Source organism: Nicotiana sylvestris, chromosome 11, assembly GCF_000393655.2.
Source record: "Nicotiana sylvestris chromosome 11, ASM39365v2, whole genome shotgun sequence".
Lineage (NCBI taxonomy): Eukaryota > Viridiplantae > Streptophyta > Magnoliopsida > Solanales > Solanaceae > Nicotiana > Nicotiana sylvestris.
The window spans coordinates 128,091,969-128,103,649 of record NC_091067.1 but is presented as its reverse complement, the minus strand read 5'-3'; the positions used below and the strand labels follow the sequence as shown (position 1 = coordinate 128,103,649).

At 37.6% G+C, this 11,681-nt stretch overlaps 1 protein-coding gene across 1 annotated transcript; it reads right to left on the bottom strand.

The window, feature by feature from the left end:
• Positions 1–1,420: 1,420 nt before the first annotated feature.
• On the bottom strand, positions 1,421–10,618 carry LOC138881637 (uncharacterized). Its single transcript, XM_070161879.1, is given in 5 exon segments — positions 1,421–3,367; positions 3,518–3,634; positions 5,755–7,665; positions 7,667–7,750; positions 7,844–10,618. Coding segments are annotated over 5 exon segments (6,828 nt in total). The 5' UTR covers positions 10,613–10,618.
• Positions 10,619–11,681: the final 1,063 nt, after the last annotated feature.

Below are 11,681 nucleotides of genomic sequence, written 5' to 3'. Positions count from 1 at the left end.
CTCAAGATTTCACTTTTGGCTTCATTCCAATTAATAAATGTTACTAATGTCTAATAGTATAGACTTATAGTATTGTAACTGTATAGTACTGTAACTGGTTAAAGCTGACAGTCTTTAAAAATATTCAAAGTTATGCAGTTGAAGGCTTGAAGCATAGCAGAAAGCCAGAAACATAGCTAACAAGTAACAATTACAACTTACAAGACCAGAAGCATAGCAGAAGAGCAGAACTGCAGAAACAGAAAATGGAACCAAGTTCTACTGATCATTCTAACAGTTACATAACTGTAACATAGAACCAAAACATAACTGTAACTCCAGAAGCATAGCAGAAGAGCAGAACTGCAGAAACACAAAATGGAACCAAGTTCTACTGATCATTCGAACAGTTACATAACTGTAACATAGAACCAAAACATAACTGTAACTCCAGAAGCATAGCAGAAGAGCAGAACTGCAGAAACACAAAATGGAACCAAGTTCTACTGATCATTCTAACTGTTACATAACTGTAACATAGAACCAAAACATAACTGTAACTCCAGAAGCATAGCAGAAGAGCTGAACTGCAGAAACAGAAAATGGAACCAAGTTCTACTGATCATTCTAACAGTTACATAACTGTAACATAGAACCAAAACATAACTGTAAGTCTGTAACTCCAGAAGCATAGCAGAAGAGCAGTACTGCAGAAACACAAAATGGAACCAAGTTCTACTGATCATTCTAACTGCAGATAACTATAACTGTAACATAGCTAACAGTCCAGTTCTACAAAATTAACTAAAATCCCAGAATTCCCTAATGCAGCAGCTTCAACCAGAATTCCCTAATGCAACAACCTTAAGTTCTGGCACACTGGAACTGAAATCCTCAACCTGGCACACTTTCAAGTTCTGCAATACTACACTTGTCAAAAATGAGAGAGTCAGTAAATGTGTATCATGTCAAGTTGGGCAGCCTGTGCAACAGCCTAATGCAGTAGCTTGACTGCTTGGTGGTAGAACAAAACAATACAATAGAGAAGGCTTAATGCAGCAGTTTGGTTCAATTTATTAGAAGGCTTAAGAAAACTTTTAACATGCCACGAACTCGTACCTTTTATATGTCGACGATGCAAGGCTCTCTTCCGGTATTAATCAAGTCTGTAGAATAAGATAGTAATAGAATAAATTAGTTTAAAAATAATCTAAAGAAACATAACATAAGTATACATTAAACACAAGTAAAGTAATAGAAGAAATAAGATAGTCTTACCCGCTTCAAGTTGTTCAAGATTGTCTAAATCTTCTTCAATTTTAACCGGAGTTGTTGATTCATTTCGAAGCCAATCTTGGACACACACAAGAGCTTGAACCAATCTAGGTGTCAATGAACTCCTAAATGGATCAAGTATGCGTCCACCGGTACTAAAGGCTGATTATGAGGCAACACTAGAAATAGGAATGGCTAGCACATCACGTGCCATCTCAGCAAGTGCGGGAAATCTGGGTGAATTCAACTTCCACCACCCCAGAATTTTAAAATTTTCAAAGTCTTCCTCAACATCTTCACCCAAATATTTATCTAACTCTGTTTTAGAATCAATTCCTTCACCCTTCTTATGCTTCTTTAAATCTAACATGAATTTTGAAAGCGATGATGAAGAAGTAGATGAAGTTGGAGAAGATGGACATGAACTAGGGGAAGATGGAGAAGATGGACATGAACCGGAAGATGGAGAATATGGAAATGAACCAGAACTACCATTCTTCTTTGCATACACATTGAACAAAGATTCCATGTATGTCTTCACCTCAATTTGTATTTTCACACCTATTGTTTCTCCAAACATGGCAGCAAGAGCAAACGAAAGAGATTGAAACTTGTGGCGTGGATCGAACACACATGAAATAAAAATCATTTTGTTCATCTTTTGTGGATCCCCCCAATACTTATCAAACTTCTCTTTCATATTATTTGCCATTTCTTTCAAGGTAGCATCTTCACTTTGCATCAACTCTTTCAAAGAAGAACCAACAACACATATCTCAAGAAAGTGCACATTAGACGTAATATAAAGTGTACCTGATACCTTCAAGGTGAGTTCATAAAATATTTCAAGAAACTTTACAATACGTCTTACACTATCCCAATCACTACTTAAAAGTGGACCTGCCGGCTGTCCATCCTCACAAATACAGTTAGCAATACATGACATCAAACCATAATCAATATCACAATATTTTGTAAAGGCTTCCTCATAAACTGTAGCAACCTTCAACATCAAATATGTGGAGTTCCACCTAGTAGGAACATCCAAGCACAATGATTTTTTAGAAGTTATCCTATCTAGATCACAACATTCTTTAAACTTCTTCCATCTTGCTGGAGATTGTCTAATGTACCTAACAGCTTGTCTTATTCGTTCCACAGACACACTCCCTTCTCTCAACCCATCTTGAACAACTAGATTGATGATGTGAGCCATACATCTAACATGAACATGCTTACCTTCCATCAAGTTAGTGTTCCATCTAGTAAATTGTTTGGATAATTCTTTAACCATGACATCGTTAGAACTTGCATTATCAACTGTCACAGTAAATACTTTATCCACCCCCCATTCAAGTAAACACTTAGCAACACCACTAGCTAAATCTTGACCTTTGTGACTAGTAATTGGACAAAAATTTAATATCTTTTTATGCAAATTCCAATTCTTGTCAATGTAATGTGCTGTAACACACATATAGTTAATTCTTTGAATTGATGTCCATGTATCAGTCGTAATACAAATTCTCTGTTTTGATTCTTTAAAAATTGACTTCAAAGCAAGTTTTTCATCATGGTAAATCTCAAAACAATCTCTAGTCATAGTAGTACGAGATGGAATATGAAATAAAGGTTGAAGAGCTCTCACGAAGTCTCTAAATCCATCCTTTTCAACAGAAATGAAGGGTTGTTCATCTATAATTATCATACGAGCTAAAGCCCTCCTACATGCCTCTTGATCAAATTTCCAAGGGATAAGTGAGACATCACCTGTTTGACCTTTCGATTGAAAAGCTAATTTTGTCTGGCTTGTCTCCGGCTTGTGGGGATTGTTCGGACACTTGAGAAGATGTGATAGCAAATTACTTGTACCACTGTTTTTGGTGTTAGCTACATATTCTTCTGGACAGTACTTGCATTTCGCTTTTTTAACACCCTCGTCATCAGTGAACTTACTGAAGTGTCGCCAAGCCACTGATCTTTCTTTCATAATTTTTCTTTTCTTCGAACCAAAATCAGATTCGACGTTGCTTGTGGAATCATTTGAAGCACCACTTTCACCACATTTTACAAGGGCTTGAACTTTATTCACCATCTCTACCTCATCTTCCATCTACGAAACAAAACAAAAAATTAAAATTAAAATCGGATTCAAAATAGTAGTATAGTATGGTCTATTTCTGTTTAAGAAAATCAAGAGTGAAACCCCCAATTTATTTCATCAATTTTATCCGAGAAATAAAAGAGAACAAAGAGACCTAACCCTAGTGTCTTTCTTAAGAATTTCATCAATTCTTAGTGTCTTACCAGTTACCAATGTGGTCGCCGGGAAACGACGAGCAGGAGGGACCAGCTTGAGCGTTGAGGCGTCGCGTGAAGACTGAAGTGAGCAGCACCAGCACAGCAGTCTCTGGGTGCGACACTGCGAGTCTGCGACTTGTGAGGACTGAGGCGTGAAGAAGAGTGAAGACTGAAGCTGTGAAGTAGTGAAGTGAGAGTGAGGACTGAGTCTGAGTTGCTTAGGCGTGAGAACTGAGAAAGTGAGAAGGGTTAAGTGTTAACTGAGAAAGTGAAAAGCAGAACGCAGCAACATCAAAAATTTGTTTATGAGAATTAGACGGAGGCAGCAGACCGCAGAATGAAATAAGGGTTAGGACTTAGGTGACCTAAGCAACCCTAAAAATATTATTATTATTTATTATTTCCTTAATAAATTCGGATTTCGGATCGGATCGGGTTTAAACTATACAAATCCGAATCCAATCCGAAAATCCGAAATTTTAAAAAATCAAATCCGAATCCGATCCAAATATTCGAAATCCGAAATCCGAAATCCGAAATTTAGTGGATCGGATCGGATTTCGGATATCCGATCCAAATGCACAGCCCTACAATAAATGTTGTGTCTTATGAATGAGAAGAACTCCTTATTTATAGGAGTTAAAAGCACTTAAAATAATGTAAGGGGTTGCTAAAAAGTCATCTAAATTAGGTAGGGGGCTGCTAGGGGTCACAATAGCCATCAAACTTAGGTAGGTGGCTCCTAAGGGGTAACAAAAGCCATCAAAATTAAGTGGGGGCGGCCAAATCCTTTTGGGGCAGATTTGGGCCTTAAAACTATTAGTTTGGGCCATTGGTTTGGACTCCAATTGGGCTCCTTTTGAAACACCCCCTTTTGGACCTCTTTTAAGGTCATTTTGAGCCCTATTGGTGGACTTCAAGGTCTTGATAAAAACCGCTCTGATACCACTTGATAACAACTAGGTCGGGAATCCAAATTAGAGTAAGAATTTGAGAAGTAAATGCGGAAGCAATAACAACAAGGAATTGAACAACTAGAATTAAAGAGATGAAAATAAAGGATATGGGAAGAATTCAAGGAAAGAATTCCAAGAACTTGAATTTGCAACTCCAAGAGATGAGGGATACCATTGCTGATCAAAATGATACAATAGCTGAACTTAGGAGGGAAAATAATGTTAGACCCCAAGCTAGGAGAAATGTACCCCATGCTCCCATTGTAAATCAAGAAAACCCTATAGATGATTTTAATGATATTGATTTTGATAGGGTGGGAAGAGATAGGAGGGGACAAAGAGGTAGAGTAGAAGATGACAATATAAGTAGTATAAAGATGAAGATGCCATCATTCAAGGGAGCAAGGGACCCAGACTTGTACCTTGATTGGGAGAGAAAGGTTGAAGCCATCTTTGATTGTCACAACTACTCTGAGGGTAAGAAAGTTAAACTTGCTGTTGTTGAGTTTTCTGACTATGCTGCTATTTGGTGGAAAAAGCTTGCTAGGGACAGATTGCAAGAAGGACAAGCACCAGTTGCTACTTGGGCTGAGATGAAGAGGGTGATGAGGAAGAGATTCGTGCCATCACACTTTCAAAGAGAGCTACAACAACGTCTTCAAACATTGAAGCAAGGGTCCATGTCTGTGGATGAGTACTTTAAGGCTATGGATATGGCTATGATCCAAGCTAATTGTACAGAGGAAGAAGAGGCTACAATTTTAAGTGCTTTTAACTCCTATAAATAAGGAGTTCTTCTCATTCATAAGATACAACATTTATTGATTAAGTATATCATACTTTGAGAGTTCTTTTGAACCTTTGTTACTTGTGCTTTGAGATTTATCTTTCAACCTTTACTAGTTCTTAGTTCAAGGTAGTAAGATTACTTCTCTTTTATGATATCTTTGATTCCTTTGTGGTATTCTTAGAAGGCGATTAATACTAGTTATTAATTGTTGTCTCAAGTTACTCGTAAAGTGGTCAAGATCCGAATCTATTGTTTTGATTTGCTTTTTAAGTAAAGGCGTTTGATTTCTTCCATAAATCAAGACGTTGTTACTTTGATCTTGTCAAGGCTATAGAACTTACGTTCTTGGAAGTTCTTGGAATTCTTTCCTTGAATTCGTCCCATATCCTTTATTTTCATCTCTTTAATTCTAGTTGTTCAATTCCTTGTTGTTATTGTTCCTTATTGGTGGACTTCAAGGGCTGATTTGGTAACCCAATCTTCCTCCTCTTGGACTTCAATTTGGACTACCAAATAATTGTAAAACTTGGACAATTCATCTCCTTTGGGCTTGAGCTCTTCCTCTACAATTAAAAGCTTCTTTATTTGCCATTGAAGTCTAGCAACCTTAGCTTGCAACTCTTTAGCTTGAGATCTTGTAAATGGCCTTGGAGCTTCCAAAACTCTATCATCTCTATCATTGTCCTTAACTATATCCTTGTTCTTGATGCTATCATTCCCCCCTTCTTGAAAAGAATTCGTCCTCGAATTCGATCCTACATCAAACAAAGATAAGTCAGCAACATTAAATGTGGCACTTACTTGGAACTCACCAGGAAGGTCCAACTTGTAAGCATTGTCTCCAATCCTTTCAAGGACTTGAAATGGGCCATCTCCTCTAGGATGCAACTTTGACTTCCTTTTGGAAGGAAATCTCTCCTTTCTAAAGTGAACCCAAACTAAATCTCCAGGTTTAAAAATAACTTGCTTTCGTCCCTTATTCTTTCTCAAGGCAGTTTGCTCATTTTTCTTCTCAATTGCAAGCCTTGTTTGTTCATGAATTTTTTTCATCATCTCAGCCTTTGTCCTACCATCAAGATTAGCAATATCATTAGTTTGTAATGGTAATAAATCAAGGGGAGTGAAGGGATTAAAACCATAAACAACCTCAAAAGGAGACATACCTGTAGAAGAATGGATTGTTCTATTGTAAGCAAATTCAATCATAGGTAAGTGATCTTCCCATGAAGTTAATTTACCTTTCAAAACAGCCCTCAACATGTTTCCTAAGGTTCTATTAACTACTTCAGTTTGTCCATCAGTTTGTGGGTGACAAGAAGTAGAAAACAACAATTTAGTACCTAACTTCCCCCAAAACACACGCCAAAAGTGGCTCAAAAACTTAGCATCCCTATCACTAACAATAGTTCTAGGTATACCATGAAATTTGACAACCTCTTTTACAAAAAGATCAGCAACATGTGAGGCATCATTAGTCTTTAAACAAGGAATAAAATGAGCCATTTTGGAGAACCTATCTACCACAACAAATATACTATCCTTACCATATCTTGTTCTAGGCAAACCTAACACAAAATCCATGGAAATATCAATCCAAGGCGAAGTAGGAACAGGTAATGGCGTGTAAAGACCATGTGGTAACACTTTAGATTTAGCTTGTTTACATTCCAAACACTGTGCGCACATTCTTTCAACATCTTTTCTCATTCCAGGCCAAAAGAAATTTTCAGCCAGTATGTCTAGTGTCTTTGGGACTCCAAAGTGTCCCATAAGCCCTCCACAATGTGCTTCCCTTACAAATACTTCACGTAAAGAGCAATTAGGAATACACAACTTATTTTCCTTAAAGAGAAAGCCATCTTGGAGGTTAAACCTCTCAAAAGGACTCAACTTACAATCTGCAAAAATTTTGCCAAAATCAACATCATTAGCATAAAGTCCCTTGATTTGATCAAAACCCATTAATTTAGAAGTCAGGGTAGAAACTAAGACATACCTCCTTGAAAGTGCATCAGCAACAACATTTTCTTTCCCTTGTTTGTAAGAAATTACATAAGGAAACGTTTCAATGAATTCAACCCACTTAGCATGCCTTCTACTAAGCTTACCTTGACTCTTCAAGTATTTCAAGGATTCATGATCAGTTTTAATGACAAACTCTCTTGGCCACAAGTAATGTTGCCATGTGGCTAAAGCCCTTACCAAAGCATATAGCTCTTTGTCATAAGTGGAATAGTTCAATGTGGCTCCACTCAACTTTTCACTAAAGTAGGCAATAGGTTTAGAATCTTGCATCAAAACAACACCTATTCCTTTGCCCGAAGCATCACATTCAATTTCAAAAGATTTAGAAAAATCAGGCAATTGTAACAATGGAGCAGAACATAACTTTTTCTTTCAACAAGTTAAAAGCATCATCTTGTTCTTTTCCCCATTTAAAAATCTTATCCTTTTTAATAACTTCAGTTAAAGGAGAAGCAATGGTACTAAAGTCTCTCACAAACCTCCTATAAAAACTAGCAAGTCCATGAAAACTCCTAACTTCAGTTACACTCTTAGGTTTAGGCCATTCTTTTATTGCTTTGATTTTCTCTTCATCAACCTCAACTCCTTTAGAACTAACTACAAAACCCAAGAAAATCACACGATCCACATAAAAAGTACACTTTTTAAGATTAGCAAATAAAAATTGCTTTCTAAGAACTTCAAAAACTTGTTTTAGGTGTTCTACATGCTCTTCTAAAGTGTTAGAAAAGACCAAGATATCATCGAAGTACACCACAACAAATTTTCCATGAAAATCCTTAAAAACATGATTCATTAATCTCATGAAAGTGCTAGGTGCATTAGTCAAGCCGAAAGGCATAACTAACCACTCATAAAGCCCATATTTGGTCTTAAAAGCAGTTTTCCATTCATCTCCAGGATTCATTCGAATCTGATGGTAACCACTTTTTAGATCAATTTTAGAAAAGATTTTGGATCCATGTAATTGATCCAACATGTCATCAAGACGAGGAATAGGGTGGCGATACTTTACCGTAATCTTGTTGATTGCTCTACAATCCACGCACATCCTCCAAGTTCCATCCTTTTTTGGTACCAATAGGACGGGAACCGAGCAAGGGCTCATGCTCTCTCTCACAAAACCTTTCTCAAGCAACTCCTCAACTTGCCTTTGAAGTTCTTTTGTCTCTTCTGGATTACTCCTATAGGCTGGCCTATTTGGGATTTGTGATCCAGGTACAAAATCAATTTGATGCTCAATGCCACGTAAAGGTGGCAATCCATTAGGAATATCTTCTGGAAAGACATCTTCAAAATCCTGCAAAAGAGAAGAAATACTACTTGGCAAAGAAGAAGTTAGCAACTCAGAATTAATCAAAGTCTCTTTGTAAGTAAGTAGTATTATGGGCAGCCCCTCTTTTCTTGCATTTAAACACTCTTTGGTTTTTATATAAAAACTCTCTTTTTTTCTTTCCTTAACCTCTTTCCTCTCACCAAGACTGTCTATTTTTTCATTCAAACCCTTTTTTATCTCTTCTCTCAAATTGCTGCCCTCTCTCTCTTTCTCTCGGCCATCTCTCTTTTTTTCTAATTCTTGGCCTTCTTTCTTTTCTTTTTCCTCAAGCTCACTTTTTATCTCTCCCCTTGGTTTTCCCATTGTTTCTCTTAATCTCTTTTGATCTTCAAACACTTGAGAAGGAGATAAAGGTGCAAGAGTAAATTTCCTGCCATTTAGTTCAAGAGAATATCTATTCTTTCTTCCATCATGAAAAACATTCCTGTCATACTGCCAAGGACGACCCAGTATGATATGACAAGCTTGCATAGGTAGAATATCATCCTCATATCTACCAATATTAAATGAAATCATGCACTGTTTGTTTACCTTTAGTTCACCACTATCATTTAACCATTGGAGTCTATATGGAGTAGGGTGTTTCATGCATGCAAGTCCCAATTTTTCCACAAAGTATGAACTCACCACATTAGCACAACTACCACTATCAATGATCATAGAGCAAGTTTTTCCCTTTATCCCACACCTAGTATGGAATATATTCTCCCTTTGTTCTTCACTATTGCTTGCCAAATTGATAGTCATAATCCTTCTAACTACCCCAATCATGCCCTCATTAGGTAGTTCTACATCATCTTCATCACTCACATCTCCCTCTTCTTCTCCCTCACCTTTTTCACTCTCATATCCTCCATCTTCTCTAAGAATGATGTTTCTTCTACTTGGACATTCATGCATCATATGTCCCCTTCCTTTACATTTATGACATTGAATAGAACTAGAAGGTGTAAAAGGTTTAGGGTTAAAGGTTTTACCTCCCTCTTTGTTCTCAAATTTACCTTTACCCTTGTCTTCTTGAGGTCTAGAAGAACTCTTCATCTCATGATATGGCCATGGCTTCTTGGAGATGGTGCTTGTCCGACCTTTCCACGAGCTAGTCTGCTTTCTTTTATTTTGATTTTCTATCTTTACAGACAAATCAACTAACTCATCTATTGTTACATATTGTTGTAATTCTACTACATCAGCTATTTCCTTATTTAAACCATTTAAAAACCTAGCCATTGTAGCCTCTTCTTCCTCTGTACAATTAGCTTGGATCATAGCCATATCCATAGCCTTAAAGTACTCATCCACAGACATGGACCCTTGCTTCAATGTTTGAAGACGTTGTTGTAGCTCTCTTTGAAAGTGTGATGGCACGAATCTCTTCCTCATCACCCTCTTCATCTCAGCCCAAGTAGCAACTGGTGCTTGTCCTTCTTGCAATCTGTCCCTAGCAAGCTTTTTCCACCAAATAGCAGCATAGTCAGAAAACTCAACAACAACAAGTTTAACTTTCTTACCCTCAGAGTAGTTGTGACAATCAAAGATGGCTTCAACCTTTCTCTCCCAATCAAGGTGCAAGTCTGGGTCCCTTGTTCCCTTGAATGATGGCATCTTCATCTTTATACTACTTATATTGTCATCTTCTACTCTACCTCTTTGTCCCCTCCTATCTCTTCCCACCCTATCAAAATCAATATCATTAAAATCATCTATAGGGTTTTCTTGATTTACAATGGGAGCATGGGGTACATTTCTCCTAGCTTGGGGTCTAACATTATTTTCCCTCCTAAGTTCAGCTATTGTATCATTTTGATCAGCAATGGTATCCCTCATCTCTTGGAGTTGCAAATTCAACCTTTCAAATTGTTGATGCATAGCTTGCAAGGTAAAATCATTTCTTGCTTTGATTTCAGCTTCTTGGAGAACCCTTCGTTCATCATCACTACCTGTACGCGACATCTTTAAAAAAAAGTGTAAACTGTATCACAAAAATTAGCTTTTTTTTTCTCGGAATAACCTTTGAACAAAATACTTTGTAGATTTATAATTAAACCCAACTCGTATGAAATTCTTAGTAGTAAAATTCAGATTTTTGGGGAACTAATGAAAGAAAAACCAAATCCTAGAACTATTAGGCTCGGTTGAAACATGACGCGAACAAAAAGGAAAGGATTATATGTTTAGATTAGAAAGAGTAAGAAAATCTAGGATCCCCTCTTCTTGTATCCTTTGTTAATTTTTGGTAACAAATTAGATACAAAAGAAATATCCCGGAGAGCAAGCAATTCTATTTTTTGTTCTAAAAACTGATTTTTGTTTATTTTTTTAAATTTTTTTTTCTTTTCTTTTCTTTGCTCTTTGTATTCAATAAATCCCAAGACTTACTGATAACTGTGATTTCTACATGTTTTATACCCATTCTTACCTAAGCTTTGTGCATTAACTGCCAGAAATTAGTCCCAAAATGCTTACAAGTTGCGCTTGATTGCAGGTTTGAGCGACAAGATGACAAATACTACAGATCGACTCAAAAAGGAGTGCAATCTGCCAAGTGTCAAAAGACAACTGAAAGGGGGGATCAAAAGGACCTGCGCGGTCCGCACTGTTTTGTCACGCGACCGCGCAGGAGAGTTCAGAAGCGGGACATCTTCAAGTTCAACCTGCGCGGTCCGCACTGTTCTGCCACACGGCCGCGCAGGAAAGTTCAGAGGCCATGATATCTTCAAGTCAAGCTACGCGGTCCGCGCCCCTTTTCACGCGGTTCGCGCCTAAGAGTATCAGAGACTAAATCGTTCAAGGCAAAAGCCCACGCGGCCGCGCACCTAATCAGTGCGGTCCGCGTGGATGAAGTTCACGCGACCGCGCGTCATTTGTGCGCGGTCCGCGCCAGACCCTCAGGGTATTTTTGTCCGGTTTTTCTTGTGTAGTATAAATAGAACATTTTACTTTTTAGCAACAGTTTTTTTAGATCTGTTTTGAGAGCATAGAGCAGCTGAACTTGGGATTTCATGATTTTAGCCTATTTTGG